Source organism: Grampus griseus, assembly GCF_964374135.1.
Source record: "Grampus griseus genome assembly, chromosome: X".
Classification (NCBI taxonomy): domain Eukaryota; kingdom Metazoa; phylum Chordata; class Mammalia; order Artiodactyla; family Delphinidae; genus Grampus; species Grampus griseus.
The window spans coordinates 49,478,043-49,499,216 of NC_138999.1; the positions used below are offsets into that span (position 1 = coordinate 49,478,043).

General features: G+C 37.7%; 1 protein-coding gene across 1 annotated transcript in view; it reads left to right on the plus strand.

Moving 5' to 3' along the window:
• Window positions 1-17,148, plus strand: part of FAAH2 (fatty acid amide hydrolase 2) — a gene marked incomplete at both ends in the record, with an annotated part of 54,066 nt that extends 36,918 nt beyond the window's left edge. Inside the window, 2 exon segments of the mRNA XM_082682054.1 lie at window positions 16,963-17,003; window positions 17,006-17,148. Of these exon segments, the coding sequence (XP_082538180.1) occupies window positions 16,963-17,003; window positions 17,006-17,148 (184 nt within the window).
• Window positions 17,149-21,174: the final 4,026 nt, after the last annotated feature.

Consider the following 21,174-nt stretch of genomic DNA (forward strand, 5'->3'; position numbering starts at 1 on the left):
GATTATCTATTTTATACATAGTAGTGTGTGTATGTTAATCCCAAGCTCCTAATTTATCCCTCTATCCCACCTTTCCCCTTTGGTAACCATAAGTTTGTTTTCGAAATCAGTGAGTCTCTTTCTGTTTTGTAAATAAGTTCATTTGTATTATTTATTTTTTAGATTCCACATATAAGCAATATCATGTGATATTTGCCTTTCTCTGTCTGACTTAATTCAGTTAGTATGATAATCTCCATGTCCATCCATGTTGCTGAAAATGAAATTATTTCATTCTTTTTTACAGCTGAGTAATATTCCACTGTATATATGTACCGCATCTTCTTTATCCTTTCCTCTGTTGATGGACATTTAGGTTGTTTCCATGCCTTGGATTTTGTAAATAGTGCTGCAATGAACATTGGTGTGCATGTATTTTTTCTTTTTAACATTTTTATTTTATATTGGAGCATAGTTGATTAAAAATGTTGTATTAGTTTCAGGGGTACAGCAAAGTGATTCAGTTATACATACAAATGTATCAATTCTTTTTCAAATTATTTTCTCATTTAGGTTATTACAGAATATTGAGCAGTGTTCCCTGTACTATACAGTAAGTCCTTATTGGTTATCTATTGTAATATAGCAGTGTGTACATGTCAATCCCAAACTCACAATCTATCCCTCCCCCCCACTCTTTCCCCTGGTAACCATAAGTTCATTCTCTAAGTCTGTGAGTCTATTTCTGTTTTGTAAATAAGTTCATTTGTATCATTTTTTTGATTCCACATATAAGCAATATCATGTGATATTTGTCTTTCTCTTTCTGACTTCACTTAGTATGACAATCTCCAGCTCCTTTCATATTGCTGCAAAAGGAATTATTTTGTTCTTTTTATGGCTGAGTAATATTCCATTGTATATATGTACCACATCTTCTTTATCCATTCCTCTGTCAATGGACATTTACGTTGCTTCCATGTCTTGGTTATTGTAAACATTGTTGCAATGGACATTGAGGTGCATGTATCCTTTTGAACTAGATACATGCCCAGGAGTGGGATTGCTGGAACATATGGTAGCTCTATTTTTAGTTTCTTAAGGAACCTCCATGCTGTTCTCCATAGTGACTGTACCAACACACTCCCACCAGCAGTGTAGGTGGATATCCTTTCCTCCATGCCCTCTCCAGCATTTATTGTTTGTAGATTTTTGATTATGGCCATTATGAAAGGGGTGAGGTGATACCTCACTGTAGTTTTGATTTGCATTTCCCTAATAATAAACAATGTTGAGCATCTTTTCATGTGTCTCTTGGTCATTTGATGTCTTAGTTGGAGAAAAGTGTATTTAGGTTTCTGCATATTTTTTGATTGGGTTTGATGTTTTGTTTCTTTGTTTTTCTTGTTTTTTTGTTTTTTGGTATTCAGCTATATGAGCTACTTGTATGTTTTGGAGACTAATACACTGTTGGTTGTATCATTTGAAATATTTTCTCTCATTCTGTAGTTGTCTTTTCATTTTGTTTATGGTTTACTTTGCTATGCAAAAGTTTGTGTTTTTTCTGTTGTTATTTTTGTTTTTTTTAAGTGAGCTACTCCATTATTTCAAAGACTGTAAATTTTACAGCAACCACTGTATGTAATAAAGCATTGTAGTTGTTTCCAAAAATATTCTTAAATTTTAATAAATAAAGCATACTATTTTCCAGAAATTCCTGAAGGAGAAAGTGTACACATGATTGGAAATTTTCCACTGCATCTTCTTTATGTTTTTAAGTCAATTAAGTTCATGTTATCACCTACCCAGCACCAGCCTGACTCTAGATGAGGATTTAAGAAGAGTAGAGGGAATATTGTCTGATCATATTATTCTCCTGCTTAAAAACATGCAGTAATTTCCCATTCCCTACAGCATAAAGTCTATCTTTCCAGTATGCCATATTACACCCTTCACATTTTGGTCCTTTTCCCATAGCCTCTTTGCCCACTGCTCCCCAAGTGGCTCCCTCCCTCCAGGTATCCTATCTCATTCTCTCACCTCCTTTCTATATATGCCACACCATCCTCCTCCATTACAAAAACCCATTTCTCAGCATGGGTGATCTTTTCCTCCCACCCTGCCTGGGAAATTCCTGTTCAGGGAATTACATGGATACACAGAGAGGCCGTGGGTGTATTGCATACACATCTCTGTTAATGCTCACCACTTTTGAGGGTGTGTATTCAAGGAAATGTTTGGTCTCCATGACTGAGCTGCTTGAGGTGGGACCATAGTTTATTGTTTTTTTTTAAACACATTTATTGGAGTATAATTTCTTTACAGTAGTGTATTCATTTCTGCTTTATAACAAAGTGAATCAGCTATACATATACATATATTCCATATCGCCTCCCTCTTGCGTCTCCCTCCCACCCTCCCTATCCCACCTGACTAGGTGGTCACAAAGCACTGAGCTGATCTCCCTGTGCTATGTGGCTGTTTCCCACTAGCTCTCTATTTTAAATTTGGTAGTGTATATATGTCCATGCCACTCTCTCACCTCGTCCCAACTTACCCTTCCCCTCCTTGTGACCTCAAGTCCATTCTCTACATCTGCATCTTTATTCCTGTCCTGTCCCAAGGTTCTTCAGAACTATTTTTTTTAGATTCCATATATATGTGTTAGTATATGGTATTTGTTTTCCTCTTTCTGACTTACTTCACTCTGTATGACAGACTCCAGTTCCATCCACCTCACTACAAATAACTCAATTTCGTTTCTTTATATGGCTGAGTAATATTCCATTGTATATATGTGCCACATCTTCTTTATCCATTCATCTGTTGATGGACACTTAGGTGGTTTCCATGTAGTGGCTATTGTAAATAGAGATACAATGAATACTGTGGTACATGACTGTTTTTGAATTATGTTTTTCTCAATGTATATGCCCAGTAGTGGGATTGCTGGGTCGTATGGTAGTTCTATTTTAATTTTCTTTTGGAACCTCCATACTGTTTTCCATAGTAGTTGTATCAATTTGCATTCCCAACAACAGCGCAAGAGGGTTCCCTTTTCTCCACACCTCTCCAGCATTTATTGTTTCTAGATTTTTGGATGATGGCCATTCTGACTGTTGTGAGCTGATATTTCCGTGTAGTTTTGATTTTCATTTCTCTACTGATTAGTGATTTGAACATCCTTTCATGTGTTTGTTGGCAGTCAGTATATCTTCTTTGGAGAAATGTCTATTTAGGTCTCCTGCCCATTTTTGGATTGGGTTGTTTGTTTTTTTGATATTGAGCTGCATGAGCTGCTTATAAATTTTTGAGATTAATCCTTTGTCAGTTGCTTCATTTGCAAATATTTTCTCCCATTCTGAGGGTTGTCTTTTTGTCTTGTTTATGGTTTCCTTTGCTGTGCAAAAGCTTTGAAGTTTCATTAGGTCTCATGTGTTTATTTTTGTTTTTATTTCCATTTCTCTAGGAGGTGGGTCCAAAAGGATCTTGCTGTGGTTTATGTTATAGAGTGTTCTGCCTATGTTTTCCTCTAAGCATTTTATAGCATCCGGTCTTACATTTAGGTCTTTAATCCATTTTGAGTTTATTTTTGTGTGTAGTGTTAAAGAATGTTCTAATTTCATTTTTTAACTTGTAGCTCTCCTGTTTTCGCAGCACCATTTATTGAAGACACTGTCTCTCCTCCATTGTGTAGTCTTACCTCCTTTGTCATAGATTAATTGAACATAGGTGTGTGGGTTTATCTCTGGGTTTTCTATCCTGTTCCATTGATGTATATTTTTGTTTTTGTGCCAGTACAATACAGGTTTGATGACTGTAGCTTTGTAGTTTAGTCTGAAGACAGGGAGCCTGATTCCTCCAGCTCCTTTCTTCTTTTTCCAGATTGCTTTGGCTATTCAGGGCCTTTTGTGTCTCCATAAAAAATTGTAAAATATTTGTTCTAGTTCTTTGAAAAATGCCATTGGTAATTTGAAAAGAATTGCATTCAACCTGTAGATTGCCTTGGGATGTATAGTCATTTTGACAATTTTGATTCTTCCAGTCAAAGAACATGCTATATCTTTCCTTCTGTTTGTGTCATGTTTGATTTCTTTCATAAACATCGTAGTTTTTAAAAATAAACTTATTTTATTTATTTATTTTTTACTGTGTTGTGTCTTTGTTGTTGTGTGTGGGCTTTGTCTAGGTGTTGCAAGGTGGGGCTACTCTTCATTGCGGTGCACAGTCTTCTCATTTTTGTGGCTTCTCTTATTGTGGAACATAGGCTCTAGGCACAGATGCTTCAATAATTGTGGCATGTGGGTCAGTAGTTGTGGTTCTCTGGCTCTACAGCACAGGCTCAGTAGTTGTGGCATGTGGGCTGAGTTGCTCTGCTGCATGTGAGATTTTCCCGGATCAGGGCTCCCACCCATGTCCCGTGCACTGGCAGGTGGATTCTTAACCATTGCACACCAGGGAAGTCCCACATTTTACAGTTTTAAGAGTACAGGTCTTTTGTGTCCTGAGGTAGGTTTATTCCTAAGCATTTTATTCTTTGTGATGCAATGGTAAATGGGATTGTTTCCTTAATTTTTCTTTCTGATATTTCATCGTGTATAGGAATGCAAGTGATATCTGTGTATTAGTTTTGTATCCTGCTACTTTACCAAATTAATTGATGAGTTCTGGTAGTTTTCCAGTGGCACTTTTAGGATTTTCTATGTATAGTATCATGTCATCTGCCAAAACTGACAGATTATTTTCTTCTTTCCAATGTGGTTTCATTTTATTTCTTTTTCTTTGATTGCTGTGGCTAGGACTGCCAAAACTGTTTGGAATAAAAGAGTTGAGAGTGGACATCCTTGTCTTATTCCTGATCTTAGACGGAATGCTTTCTGCTTTTCACCACTGAGAATGATGTTACTTGAGGGTTTGTCATATATGGCTTTATTATGTTGAAGAAAGTTCACTCTATACCCATTTTCTGGAGAGATATTTTTTAACCATAAATAGGTATTCAAATTTGTCATAAGATTTTCCTGCATCTATTAAAATGATCATATAGCTTTTTTCCCTCAGTTTGTTAATGTGGAGTATCACATTGATTGATTTGTGTATATTGAAGAATCCTTGCATCACTGGGATAAATCGCACTTGATCATTTTGTATAATCCTTTTAATATGTGGCTGGATTCAGTTTGCTAGTATTTTGTTGAGGAGTTTTGCATCTATATTCATCAGTGATATTGGCCTGTAGTTTTCTTTTTTTGTGACATCTTTGTCTGGTTTTGGTATCAGGGTGATGGTGGCCTCATAGAATGAGTTTGGGAGTTTTCTTCCCTCTGCTATATTTTGGAATAGTTTGAGAAGGATAGATGGTAGCTCTGCTCTACATGTTTGATAGAATTCGCCTGTGAAGCCATCTGGTCCTGGACTTTTGTTTGCTGGAAGACTTTTAAACACAGGTTTTTTTTCAACATCTTTATTGGAGTATAATTTCTTTACAATGGTGCATTATTTTCTGCTTTATAACAAACTGAGTCAGTTATACATACACACATGTTCCCATATCTCTTCCCTCCTGCATCTCCCTCCCTCCCACCCTACATATCACACCCCTCTAGGCAGTCACAAAACAACTGGCTGATCTCCCTGTGCTACGCGGCTGCTTCCCACTAGCTATCCATTTTACGCTTGGTACTGTACATAGGTGCATGTCACTCTCTCACCTCATCACAGCCTACACCTCTCCTTCCCCATATCCTCAAGTCCATGCTCTAGTAAGTCTGTGTCTTTATTCCAGTCTTAACGCTAGATCCTTCATGAACTTTTTAATTTTTTTCCTTAGATTCTATACATATGTGTTAACATACAGTATTTGTTTTTCTCTTTCTAACTTACTTCACTCTGTACGACAGACTCTAGGTCCATCCACCTCACCACAAATAACTCAATTTCGTTTCTTTTTATGGCAGAGTAATATTCCATTGTATTTATGTGCCACATCGTTTCTATCAATTCATCTGTTGATGGACACTTAGGTTGCTTCCATGTCCTGGCTATTGTAAATAGAGCAGCAATGAATATTTTGGTACATGACTCTTTTTGAATTATGGTTTTCTCAGGGTATATGCCCAGTAGTGGGATTGCTGTGTCGTATGGTAGTGCCATTTGGAGTTTTTGAAGGAAGCTCAATACTGTTCTCCATAGTGGCTGTATCAATTTACATTCCCACCAGCAGTGCAAGAGTGTTCCCTTTTCTCCACACCCATTCCAGCATTTATTGTTTCTAGATTTTTTGATGATGACCATTCTGACTGCTGTGAGATGATATGTCATCGTAGTTTTGATTTGCATTTATCTAAAGATTAGTGATTTGACCATTTTTTCATGTGTTTTTTGGCAAACTGTATATCTTCTTTAGAGAAATGTCTATTTAGGTATTCTACCCATTTTTGTATTGGGATGTTTGTTTTTTAGTTATTGAGCTACATGAGTGGCTTGTAAATTTTGGAGATTAATCCTTTGTCAGTTGCTGCATTTGCAAATGTTTTCTCCCATTCTGAGGGTGGTCTTTTGGTCTTGTTTATGGTTTCCTTTGCTGTGCAAAAGTTTTTAAGTTTCTTTAGGTCCCATTTTTTCATTTTTGTTTCTATTTCCATTTCTCTAGGAGGTGGGTCAAAAAGGATCTTCCTGTGATTTATGCCATAGAGTGTTCTGCCTATGTTTTCCTCTAAGACCTTGATACAGTCTAGCCTTACATTTAGGTCTTTAATGCATTTTGAGTTTATTTTTGCATATGGTGTTAGGGAGTGTTCTAATTCCATATTTTACATGTACCTGTCCAGTTTTCCCAGCACTACATAGTGAAGAGGCTGTCTTTTCTCCACTGTACATTCTTGCTTCCTTTATCAAATGATAAGCTGACCATATGTGCGTGGGTTTATCTCTGGACTTTCTATCCTCTTCCATTGATCAATATTTCTGTTTTCGTGCCACTACCATACTGTCTTGATTACTGTAGCCTTGTAGTATAGTCTGAAGACAGGGAGCCTGCTTCCTCATGCTCCCTTTTTCGTTCTGAAGATTGCTTTGTCTATTCGGGGTCTTTTGCGTTTCCATACCAATTGTGAAATTTTTTGTTCTAGCTCAGTGAAATATGCCAGTGGTAGTTTCATAGGGATTCCATTGAATCTGTAGATTGCTTTTGGTAGCAGAGTCATTTTCACAATGTTGATTCTTCCAATCCAAGAAAATGATATATCTCTCCATCTATTTGTATCATCTTTAATTTATTACATAAGTGTCATAATTTTCTGCCTACAGTAATTTTGTCTCCATAGGTAGGTTTAGTCTTAGATATTTTATTCTCTTTCTTGCAATGGAAAATGGGAGTATTTTCTTAATTTCACTTTCAGATTTTTCATCATTAGAGTATACGAATGCCAGATATTTCTGTGCATTAATTTTGTATCCTGTTACTTTACCAAATTCAGTGATTAGCTCTAGTAGTTTTCTGATAGCCTCTTTAGGATTCTCTATGTAAAGTATCATGTCATCTGCAGTGACAGCTTTTCTTCTCCTTTTCTGATTTGGATTCCTTTTTTTTCTTTTTCTTCTCTGATTGCTGTGGCTAAAACTTCCAAAACTATGTTGAATAAGAGTGGTGAGAGTTGGCAACCTTGTCTTGTTCTTGATCTTAGTGGAACTGGTTTTAATTTTTCCCCATTGAGGATGACGTTGGCTGTGGGTTTGTCATCTATGGCCTTTATTATGTTGAGGAAAGTTCCCTCTATGCCTACTCTATGCAGGACTTTTATCATAAATGGGTGTTGAATTTTGTCGAAAGTTTTCTCTGCATCTATTGAGATGATCATACGCTTTTTCTCCTTCAATTTGTTAATATGGTGTATCACATTGATTGATTTGCATATATTGAAGAATCCTTGCATCCCTGGAATAAATCCCACTTGATCATGGTGTATGATCCTTTTAATGTGCTGTTGGGTTCTGTTTGCTAGTATTTTGTTGAGGATTTTTCATCTATGTTCATCAGTGATATTGACCTGTGGTTTTCTTTCTTGATGACATCTTTGTCTGATTGGTATCCGGGAGATGGTGGCTTTGTAGAATGAGTTTGGGGGTCTTCCTCCCACTGCTATATTTTGGAAGAGTTTGAGAAGGATAGGTGTTAGCTCTTCTCTAAATGTTTGACAGAATTCGTCTGAGAAGCCACCTGGTCCTGGGCTTTTCTTTGTTGGAAGATTTTTAATCACAGTTTCAATTTCAATGTTGTGATTGGTCTGTTCATATTTTCTCTTTCTTCCTGGTTCTGTCTCAGCAGGTTGTGCATTTTTAAGAATTTGTCCATTTCTTCCAGATTGGCCATTTTATTGGCATAATGTTGCTTGTAGTAATCTCTCATGATCCTTTATATTTCTCCAGTGTCAGTTGTTACTTCTACTTTTTCATTTTGAATTCTACTGATTGGAATCTTCTCCCTTTTTCTCTTGATGTGTCTGGTTAGTGGTTTATCAATTTTGTGTATCTTCACAAAGAACCAGCTTTTACTTTTATTGATCTTTGCTATCTTTTCCTTACTTCTTTTTCATTTATTTCTGATCTGATGTTTATGATTTCTTTCCTTCTGCTAACTTTGGGGGTTTTTTGTTCTTCTTTCTCTAATTGCTTTAGGTGCAAGGTTATGTTGTTTATTTGAGATGTTTCCTGTTTCTTAAGGTAGGATTGTATTGCTATAAACATCCCTCTTAGAACTGCTTTTGTTGCATCCCATAGGTTTTGTCTCATCGTGTTTCCATTTTTACTTGTTTCTAGGTATTTTTTTATTTCCTTTTTGACTTCTTCAGTGATCATTTCGTTATTAAGTAGTGTATTGTTCAGCCTGCATGTGTTTGTATTTTTTACAGATATTTTCCTGTAATTGCTATCTAGTCTCATAGTGTTGTGGTTGGAAAAGGTACTTGATAAGATTTCAATTTTCTTAAATTTACCAAGGCTTGATTTCTGACCCAAGATATGATCTATCCTGGAGAATTTTCCATAAGCACTTGAGAAAAATGTGTATTCTGTTGTTTTTGATGCAATGTCCTATAAATATCAATTAAGTTCATGTTGTTTAATGTATCATTGAAAGCTTGTGTTTCCTTATTTTCTTTTCAGATGATCTGTCCATTCGTGAAAGTTGGATATGAAAGTCCGTTACTATGATTGTCTTACTGTCAATTTCCCCTTTTATGACTGTCAGTATTTGCCTTATGTATTGAGGTGCTCCTATGTTGGGTGCATAAATATTTACAATTGTTATATATTCTTCTTGCACCGATACCTTGATCATCATGTAGTTTCCTTCTTTGTCTCTTGTAATAGTCTTTATTGTAATGTCTATTTTTCTGATATGAGAATTGCTACTCCAGCTTTCTTTTGATTTCCATTTGCATGGAATATCTTTTTCCATCCCCTCACTTTCAGTCTGTATGTGTCCCTAGGTCTGAAGTTGTTCTCTTGTAGACAGCATATATATGGGTCTTGTTTTTGTATCCATTCAGCCAGTCTGTGTCTTTTGGTGGGAGCATTTAATCAATTTACAATTAAGATAATTATCTATATGTTCCTATTCCCATTTTATTAATTGTTTTGGATTTGTCATTGTAGGTCTTTTACTTCTCTTGTGTTTCCTGCCCAGAGAAGTTCCTTTAGCATTTGTTTTAAAGCTGGTTTGGTGGTGCTGAACTCTCTCAGCTTTTGCTTGCCTGTAAAGTTTTTAATTTCTCCATCAAATCTGAATGAGATCCTTGCTGGATAGAGTAATCTTGGTCGTAGGTTTTTATCCTTCATCCCTTTAAATATGTCCTGCCACTATCTTCTGGCTTGCAGAGTTTCTGCTGAAAGATCAGCTGTTAACCTTATGGGGATTCCTTTGTGCTTTATTTGTTGTTTTTCCCTTTCTGCTTTTAATATGTTTTCTTTGTATTTATTTTTTTATAGTTTGATTAATATATGTCTTGTCGTGTTTCTCTTTGGATTTATCCTGTATGCGACTGTCTGTGCTTATTGGACTTGATTAACCTTTTCCTTTCCCACATTAGGGATGTTTTCAACTACAATCTCTTCAAATATTTTCTCAGTCCCTTTCTTTTTCTCTTCTTCTTCTGAGACCCCTATAATTCGAATGTTGTTGCATTTACTGTTGTCCCAGTGGTCTCTGAGAATGTCATCAGCTCCTTTAGTTCTTTTTTCTTTATTCTGTTCTGCAGTAGTTTTTTCCACTATTTTATCTTCCAGGTCACTTATCCTTTCTTCTGCCTCAGTTATTCTGCTACTGATCCGTTCTAAGGTATTTTTGATTTCATTTATTGTGTTGTTCATCATTGCTTATTTCCTCTTTTGTTCTTCTAGGTTGTTTTTAAACGTTTGTTGTATTTTCTCCATTCTATTTCCAAGATTTTGGATCATCTTTGCTATCATTATTCTGAATTCTTGTTCAGGTAGACTGCCTATTTCCTCCTCATTTGTTAGGTCTGGTGGGTTTTTACCTTGCTCCTTCATCTGCTGTGTGGTTTTCTGTCTTACATTTTGCTTATCTTACTGTGTTTGTGGTCTCCTTTTCACAGGCTGCAGGTTCGTAGTTGCCAGTATTTTTGATGTCTGGCCCCAGTGGCTGAGGTTGGTTCAGTGGGTTGTGTCAGCTTCCTGGTGCAGGTGACTATTGCCTGTGTTCTGGTGGATGAGGCTGGACCTTGTCTTTTTGGTGGGCCAGTCCATGTCTGATGGTGTGTGTTGGGGGTCTCTAACCTTATTATGATTTTAGGCAGCCTCTCTGCTAATGGATGAGGTTGTATTCCTGTCTTGCTAGTTGTTTGGCATAGGGTGTCCAGCCCTGTAACTTGCTGCTCGTTGAATGAAGCTGAGTCTTGGCATTGAGATGGAGATCTCTGGGAGATTTTTGCCATTTGATATTATGTGGAGCTGGGAGTTCTCTTGTGGACCAGTGCTCTGAATTTGACTCTCCCACCTTAGAGGCAGAGCACTGACTCCTCGCTGGAGCACTAAGAGCCTTTCATCCACATGGCTCAGAATAAAAGGGAGAAAAAATAGAAAGAACTAAAGACAGAGGATAAAATAAAGTAAGATGAAATAAAATAGTTATTAAAATAAAAAATAATTATGAAAAAATATTTTTAAGTAAATAAATAAATAAGGAAAAAAAAACGGATGGACAGAATCCTAGGACCAATGGTGAAATCAAAGCTATATAGACAAAATCTCACACAGAAGCATACACATACGCACTGAAAAAAAGAGGAGAAAGTGACAAAATAATATATCTTGCGCCCAAAGTCCACTCCTCAATTTGGGATGATTCGTTGTCTATTCAGGTATTCCACAGATGCAGGGTACATCAAGTTGATTGTGGAGCTTTAATCCACTGCTTCTGATGCTGCTGGGAGAGATTTCCCTTTCTCTTCTTTGTTTGCACAGCTCCCGGGGTTCAGCTTTGGCTTTGTCCCCACCTCTGCGTGTAGGTCACCTGAGGACTTCTGTTCTTTGCCCTGACAGGACGCGGTTAAATGAGCAGCTGCTTCAGTGGCTCTGGCTCACTCAGCCTGTGGGGAGGAAGGAGTACGGATGTGGGGCAAGCCTGCAGTGGCAGAGGCTGGTGTGAAGATGCACCAGCCTGAAGCACACTGTGCATTCTCCGGCGGAAGTTGTCCCTGGATCACGGGACCCTGGCAGTAGAGGTCTGCACAGGCTCCCGGGAGGGGAGGTGTGGAGAGTGACCTGTGCTCGCACACAGGCTTCCTCGTGGCTGCAGCAGCAGCCTTAGCATCTCATGTCCGTCTCCTGGGTCCACGCTGATAACCCCGGCTCGCGCCCATCTCTGGAGCTCCTTTAAGCAATGTTCTTATTCCCCTCTCCTTGTGAAACAGGAAACAAAGAGGGAAGAAAAAGTCTCCTGCCTCTTTGGCACGTCCAGACTTTTTCCCAGACTCCCTCCCGCCTAGCTGTGTTGCACTAGCCCCCTTCAGGCTGTGTTCACGCAGCTAACCCCAGTTCTCTCCCTACGATCCCACCGAATCCCGAGCCTCAACTCCCAGTCCCTGCCAGCCCCGGCAAGTGACCAGACAAGCCTCTTGGGCTGGTGAGTGCTGGTTGGCACCGATTTTCTGTGCGGGAATTTCTCCACTTTGCCCTCCACACCCCTGAGTCTGCACTCTCCTCCATGGCTCCGAATCTTTCCCCTCCACCACCCACAGTCTCTGCCCGTGAAGGGGTTTCATAGTGTGTGGAAACCTTTCCTCCTTCACCCCTCCCTCCCACTGGTGCAGGTCCCGTCCCTAATCTTTTTTCTCTGATTTTTGTTTTTTCTTTTGCCATACCCAGCTATGTGGGAAGTTTCTTGCCTTTTGGGTGGTCTGAGTTCTTCTGCCAGCTTTCAGTAAGTGTTCTATAGGAGCAGTTCCACGTGTAGATGCATTTCTGATGTATCTGTTGGGAGGAAGGTAATCTCCATGTCTTACTCTTCTGCCATCTTCTCCCTGGCCCTAGCTCTCCATTTTTGATGGACAGCTTTTTTGGGGGGTAAAGTATTCTTCCTTGGCAGTTTTTTGTTAAATCTTAGGACTCTGTATTTATCATCCCACTCTTTCTTGGCCTTTAAGGTTTTTGCTGAAAAGGCAGTGATAGCCTTATGAGAGTTCTCTTGTATGAGATGAGATTTTTTTCTTTAGCTGCTTCTAAAAGTTTTAATTGTCTTTTATTTTTCAGTTTTATTATAATGTATCTATGAAGTTGCCTTTGCATTCAATTTGTAAGGGAATCTATGAGTTTCATGTACCTTGATATCCATATCTCTTCCCTGATTTGGGAAGTTTTCAGTCATTATTCTGTGAATAATTTTCTGCTTTTTTCTCTCTCCCTTCTCCTTCTGAGAATCTTTTAATAGGAATATTATCTTATTTAATGGTGTCACTTAATTCATGTAAGTTTTCTTCACTCTTTTTCATTATTTTTCTTCATTAACTATATAATTTCAAATCATCCATCTTCAAGTTTACAAATTATTTCTTCTGATGATTGAGTGTTCTGTTGATGCTCTCTATTTCATTTTTCATTTCATTTATTGTATTCTTTATATTAACAATTTCTGTTTGGTTCTTTTTATGATTTTTATCTCTTTGAATCTCTCATTTTGTGCATATACTCTTTTCCTGACTTTGCTGTTTGTGTTGTCTTGTAGTTCACTGACTTTCCTTAAAATATTTATTAATTTATTTTTCAGGCAATTCATATATCTTCATTTCTGTGTCATCAGCTCATGGAAAATTATTGTGTACATTTGGAGGTGTTATGTTTCTTTGATTTTAATGTCCCTTGTATTGACATGTGCACATTTGATAGTGTGGTCACCTCTTCCTGACTTTATGGACTGGTTTTGTTGGTTTAAGACCTTTACCTATCAGTGAGTTTGAGAGATCCAGCTGTGTGCAGTGAGGTGTTTTGGCTCTTGGGAAATCCAAGTAGCATAGTCTTTGTGTAGCTCTGCTTAGCTGAGGTTATTGTCAGTGAAGGTTGCAGGGATCCTCAGTGGCCAAGGTGATAAGTGTCTGCAGTGGTGGTGAGGGCTGTTGTGGGCATCTTGATTTCTTTTTCTCTTTTTGTTCTAGCTGAGGGATCTGTCTTAGAACTGGTTCTGGCTCTCAGGCTTTCTCACAGTGGTGGTGGCACTGGTGTCTGATGTACAACTGCTTGTGGAGCACCCATGAAATCAGTGGCTGAATTGTGGGTGCTTTCAGAGTGACAGCCGCTATAGTGTCTTGGACAATGGCTTGCCTGCAGTCATAGTGGCTCTGTATCTGATGTATGAGCACACATGGAGCCACCACAGAGTCGGATACTCAAGCATGGATGCTCATGGAGGGATAGTGTCTCAGTGTTCTGTGGCAATGGCACCACACAGTGGCAGTAACTTTGGTGCCTGACACACGGATGCATGCAGACCAGTCATGAAACCTAGGAGTGTGGACACATGTGGATAGACAGTGCCTCTGTGGTTCAAGTCTCCGGCTAGCCTGTAGCAGTGGTGGTTCCCATGCCTGAGATATAGGTGCTCATAGATCAAGCTGTGGAACTGTGATTTGGAAGGCAGGCACATGAAGAGTGGCGACAGAGCTGAGGTCTGGATCACAGATGTGTATGGGGTGGTTGTGGAGTTGGTGTCTGAAGTGAGTATATATGCAGCAGTCATTGCTATGCAGTCTGAGATGTGTGGGGTTGAGGAATTAGCAGTCCTGATTCCAGAGCAGTACAACAACAGCTGTCTTTTGGGGAGGATACAGAAGTGCTTCCCTCTCTGGTGGGTTCAGGATGGTGATGAGTGTCAGTTACCTCAGTGCCAAAAGCTCCTGCTGTCCCCTGCAGAGGAGTCTGTTGGGGTCTGTGTGACAAACACTACAGGGTTTCCTTTGTGAAACCTTCATGGAGTCCATGGCTGTTGTGGGAGCTGTTGAGGTCCTCAGTGGAAAAGACTGCTGGAGTACTCCAGAAAGCAGGCCATTGGGGACCACCTTGGTATCTCCTGCGTGGTTGATGCAGATAAACCCTGTCCTCCTTTGTGCCTAGCTGTCTTCTTATCCATGTTGGTGAGTTAGTAATTCTCAGTAAACAAAAGCTAGACAAATATCTTAATAGAATTTCACTAAAAGGGGCCTTTTCTCCTGATTGTATCATCTTTTTATACCTTCTGTTTGGGGTTGTTTTTCTCTTTAAAAGAAGCATTAATAATACCTGTAATAGTTAACATTTCAATGCTTGCCATGTTCCAGGTACTGCTGTTAGTTTTTAAATCATATCAACAATCTTGTGAGGTAAATATTATGTTTTGTTATTCATATAAGGGAACTGAAATACAGAAAGTTTAGGTAACATGACTAAAGAGACACAGTAAATAGTGGAGCTAGGATACAAATCTATGTATTCTATCTGTAGATTAGCACTGTATAATATAAATAAATGTGAGCCACACATGTAATTTTGAATATTCTAATAACCACATTTAAAAAATAAAAAAGAATGGGTGAAATTAATTTTAATAATATGCATTATTTAACTGTGTTTAAAATATTATAATTTCAACATATTTTACTAGTCACTTTTCAAGTGCTCGGTAGAAATATATGGCTTATATCTACTATGTTGGACAGGTTAACTCTAGAGTCTGTGTTCTTAGGCTTCAGAACCAAATAAAATTAGCACAAAGTCATGGTTCTGTTATTTATTATCTGTGTGATCTTCAGCACAATTCTGAATGTCTCAGAGCCTGCTTCCTCATGTGTAAATTGTGCATAATAATGATACATACTTCACATGATTGCTAAGATTGAGTGATTATACAGTGTTTAGAGTAGTGCTGGGAACATATCAATGATTGTTAACTATCATCATCATTATCATTTATTACCCTAGCACACTCTATAATTTATGTTTCTTCCTATTCTGGCATATTGTCTAACACATCTGGCACTGATAAATCTTCTTTAGGGACTCCTAACAGTACTTTGCATCAATTTTCTCCCTGCATCCTCATAACCACTCTGCTAAGTAGATATCCCAATTTTACAATTTAGGCAATGGAAACTCAATGAGATAAAAGAACTTGCATAGGGGGCTTCCCTGGTGGTGCAGTGGTTGAGAGTCCGCCTGCCAATGCAGGGAACACGGGTTCGTGCCCCGGTCCAGGAAGATCCCACATGCCGCGGAGCGCCTAGGCCTGTGAGCCATGGCCGCTGAGCCTGCGCGTCCGGAGCCTGTGCTCTGCAATGGGAGAGGCCACAACAGTGAGAGGCCCGCATAATGCAAAAAAAAAAAAAAAAAAAAAAAAAAGAACTTGCATAGATCACAGAAGTACTAAATGAGAACTCTAGAAATTTTCTTCGACTTGAAGGCATAGACTTATTTTTGTTTGAATACTTGGAATATTTTTTGAAGAAATTAATAAACAACATTGATACTTCCATTCAGCCCAAAGGTTCTTTAACAAAGTTATTTTTTAACTTACATGACTGCTTATTTACAGGATTTAAAATTCCTCTTTTTAAGAATTAATGTTTGAGATAGAAATTCCTTTGACATCACATAATTTAGTGATTGTATTACCACATACACTCAAACTGTGTTATTTTAGGTGTTTTGATTTAATTGTATGTTTCTGAGAATTGTTGTAATTTATGCTTATCATAGAATATTTTCAAAAGACAAAAAAATTTACCCAGAATCTTAGCACCATAAGATTGGGTTATTCACTGTGAACATATATTTTATTTACAGTGCATGTACAATGTCATGTATAATGCATGTAATGTGAATTTTTCAGATTGGAATTAAACTAGAAATATAACATTGTAACCTTCTGTTTTCATTTAAATTAAATCATTTTATATCCTAAGAATTTCCAAAGGGCAGTACAAACTTTTACAGAACACCATTATTATTGAGTACACAGTTATCCATAATAGATATCTATAATAATTTATTTGGTGGCAGTCAGGTTGCTTTCACACTTTTTCCAGTATAAATAATGATGTACTGATTATCTTTCTGTATGTAATTTTGTTAGTATGTTGGATTATTGTACTTTTGATGCATTCCTAAAAGGAGAATCACTGGCTCAAAGGGTCAGCTTTATAAAGCTCTTGACATTAATTTCAACATGTCAATCTATTTTATTTTAGTAAAGTTGAGTAGATGGCTGCTTTTTTTTTTTTTCCAGTATGCGGGCCTCTAACTGTTGTGGCCTCTCCCGTTGTGGAGCACAGGCTCCGGATGCGCTGGCTCAGTGTCCATGGGTCACAGGCCCAGCCGCTCTGCGGCATGTGGGACCTTCCCGGACCGGGGCACGAACCCGTGTCCCCTGCATCGGCAGGCGAACTCTCAACCACTGTGCCACCAGGGAAGCCCGATGGCTACTTTTTGTGTTTTATGTAGCTCTGTAACATTTCTTTCTAGGTTTGAGGCAGCTAAGAAGGAGATCATGCTGTAGATAAAAAGCTTGAAGCGAAGCAGGAAGATGAAGCCATCCTGGAAAAGAAATGGCCTTTCCTTGGGGTTCCTTTGAAAGTCAAGGAAACTTTGCAGCTAAAAGATATTGTTCTTTGTATTTCCTTTCCTTAAACACATGCCATATATTTTCTGAACTTATAAACTGAAAAGGAGATTTGATTTCCATCAAAGTGGAAAACTAAACTTCTTCATCAGTTTTGAAATGAGGGAAATTATTGTGCAAATTCCATTGGGATGAGACATAATAACGACCATCATCTGTGTAGCATATGAGGGGCTGTGCTCAATGCCCATTAATCCTCAAAGCAGACTATAAGAACTGTAAGAATAGTATTATCTCTTTTTTCACATAAATAAATTGAGACTCATAAACCCAAAGTAACTAGACAAAAGCCAAGCTGTAACTCTGATAAAAACCTGTGTTATCTCTATATAATACAATTCTTATTTAATAACTTCTGGCTAACCTCAAAAGTAAATGAAAATCCCAAATTTTTGGAAATTAAACAACATACTTCTAAATAACTGATGAGTCAATGAAAAAATTCAAAAGGGAACTTTTGAACTGAAGGGAAACAAAAGAACAATATAACAAAACTTATGGGATGCAGCTAAAGAAGTACTTAGAGGGAAATTTATGTCTTTGGATGAGTATAATTGAAGAAAAGATTTAGAATCAATAATCTAAGTTTACACCTTAGCAAACTTGGAAAATGTGGGCAAACTAAACTTAAACCAAGTAGAAGGCAAGGAAACAATAAAGATTAAAGTGGAAATCAGTGAAATAGAAAACACTAAAACAATAGATAAAATCAATGAAACCAAAAGTTTGTTTGAAAATATTAATAAAATTTTCAATTTTTTATATACATTAACCATTAAAGAGAGAAAACAAAAATCAAGAAAGGAAAAGATGGCACAAGTACAGTTTTTAATCGTATTAAAGAGATTATAAATTAATTATATGAGAAAGTTCATGTAAACAAATTATATAATGTAAGTGAAGTGGAAAGATTCCTAGAGAGACAGAAAAGGACAAAAGTGACTCAAGAAAAAAGGAAAATGTGAATAGACATATGGCAAGTAAAAAGATTGAATCAGTACTTAAAAATCTCCCCACAAAGAAAAACCCAGGCCTAGATGACTTCACTAGCAAATTCTATCACATTTTTAATGATGAAAGAATACAAAATTCTTTAAAAACTCTTCTAGAAAATTAAGGAGAAGGGAACAAAAAAAATAAATCTGTAGACCAATATCCCTCATGAATGTAGGTGCAAAAATCTTCAACAAAATATTTTTTTAAATGAAGCCAGGAATATCAAAAAAGGATTATATATTTTGACCCAGTGGAATTTATCAAAGGAATGTAAGGTTTGTTTTATAACAGTGAAAATGCTAGAATTAATTGACCAGTTCAACATGGTCACAAAGTACAAACACATTAAAGTTGATTTTAAAAGTAGAGTAAATAAGGAAGTTGGAGGATTATCCTAAACCTGTAATCTTTTCTTCTCTGTTAAGTGAGAGGGAACATAGTAGAATTTACAGAAAAAAGACTTGGAGTCACATGGACTTATCATTTAATTCTGGCTCTCCATTTTCTTGGCTGTGTGACCTTGAATCCACTTTTTAAAAAAATTTGAACTTCATATGTGAGAGTGACATCATCAAGATGGCAAAGTAGGAGTTTTCTACTCTCATCTTCCCATAGGACTTCAATTTTGGCAGTCACAGAGAGATGAGTGTACCTTTGTGCGAGTCAGGGAGTCCAGCAGATAAGTTCCAATGCACCTTTGGAGCAAAATATTCTTGGACACATTAAAGAGGGTAAGATGAACAGTTTCACTTTGCCCCCATCACCCTTCCTCTAACACATCAAGGGTCAGTGACAAGGTAGTTTCCTGCAGCCTGTGATTTCTCCAATGAGGAATTGAGAGCATGTGAAGGAGTGCATGACTTCTTCAGTCATGTGTGTCGCTGTCTAAAAGGCCCACCCAGATTCTTTCTTTCTTGCCTCACGCAGATTATCAACATAATCAGCAAGGTGGAAGGACTGGATGTGACTGGGAACATAGTAGCCAGGGCTTGGAACATCAAAGGATTGTTATTAACTTCTTCTAAGTTCTTTCTACCAAACCATACACAGAATCCATCAGGAAGACTGCCCTTAAGTTACTGAGGATGCCTCACATGCAGTTCTCTCCCGACTGGCCCATAGGCACACCCAACGTTCTTCACACTTCATCCATGCTCCTCCCACACCCATATGGCCAGCTCTCAGTGCCCACTTCTACATAAAGTGATAGTGAGACATTGGAAATGGTTAGCAAGCAAGTGCTGAAAGCAGGCCTGACTGCAGGATTGGAAAAAATCTCATAAACTTGAACATTTCTGGGTGCTGCATTAAAGAAGACAAATGGGAGGTTGTCAACACCCAGCCTGGCCTTGTGGAATTGAGAGAAGACATACAGTTTTAAGAATTCCCCCCTAAGAAGAAATAAGAAGTGTACATTGTAGAAAATGTCTGAGAAAGCCTCAGAATCCCAAGCTAGACTGGCAGGTGAAGGTATCTCTCTCTTGAAGCTAGTCAGTAAGGAGTGGAGGAGGTGATTCCTTCTGAAAATGCAAAGACAGTACCATAAGACTTCAAGGAACATGAAAATTCAAAGAAACATGACACCATGAAAGGAACACAATAATTTTCCAGTAAATAGACCCCAAAGAAATGAAGTTCTATGGATTGCCTGACAAATAATTCAAAATAATTGTACTACAAGGGAACACAGATAGACAATTTAACAAAACTGGGGAAATAGTACATGAACAAAATAAGAGTTTCAACAGAGAGATGGAAATCATACAGAAGAACCAAAAAGAAATTCTAGATCTGAAAGATAAATTGAATTAAATGAAAAATGCAATAGACGACATCAACAGCAGACACAATCAAACAAAAGAAAGGGGCTTCCCTGGTGGCACACTGGTTGAGAGTCCACCTGCCGATGCAGGGGACACAGGTTCGTGCCCCGGTCTGGGAAAATCCCACATGCCACGGAGTGGCTAGGCCCGTGAGCCATGGCCACTGAGCCTGCACGTCCAGAGCCTGTGCTCTGCAATGGGAGAGGCCACAACAGTGAGAGGCTCATGTACCACAAAAAAATAAAAAGAAAGAAGGAGTGAACTTTCAGATGTGTCATTTGAAATTATACAGAGGAAAAAATGAATGAAGAAGAATGAAGAAAGCCTGCATGAATTATGGGACTCCATTAAGTAAACAATATTCTTATTATAGAAGTACCACAAGTAAAAGATGTGAGAGAAAGGGACAGAAAGATTATTTAAAGATGTAATGGTTGAAAAATTCACAAATCTGGGGAGAGATATGGACATCCAGGTACATGAAGCTCATAGTTTTCTACAGAGACACAGCCGAAAGAGGACTTCACTGAGACACTTTATTTAAAAATTGTCAAAAGTAAAAAACAAACAAAGAGAGAATTTTGAAAGCAGCAAGAGAACAAACAAAAAAACAAACCTCATCTCAACAAGGGAACTTCCATGGGGTTATCATAGATTTTTCAGCAGAAACTTTACAGGCCATGAGAAAGTGGGATGATAAATACAAAGTGCTGAAAGAATTAAAAAACTGTCAATCTCTTGCCAACTACTTTACCCTGAAAAACTGTCCTTCAGAAATGGAGAGATAAAGTCTTTTCCAGACAAAAACTGAGGGAAGTCAGGACCACTAGACCTGCCTTACAAGAATGCTAAAGAGAGTTCTTGAAGCTCAAATGAAAGGATCCTGATTGGTAACATGAAAATATGAAAATACAAAACTCACTGGTAAATGTAAGCATAATTAAAATTAGAATTCTTTAATATGGTAATGTGGTGTTTAAATCACTTACCTGTAGTATAAAGGTTAAAAGGCAAATATTTTAAACATAATTATAGGTACAATAATTTGGATATTTTATTGTACAATGGATACACAATATAAAAATATATAAATCATGACATCAAAAATGTGAAATGTTGGAATAAAAGGGTAGAGTCTTTTAATGCCCTCAAAGATAATTGTTATCAGATTAAAATAGACTTATAAGATGTTTTATGTAAACCTTATGGTAACCA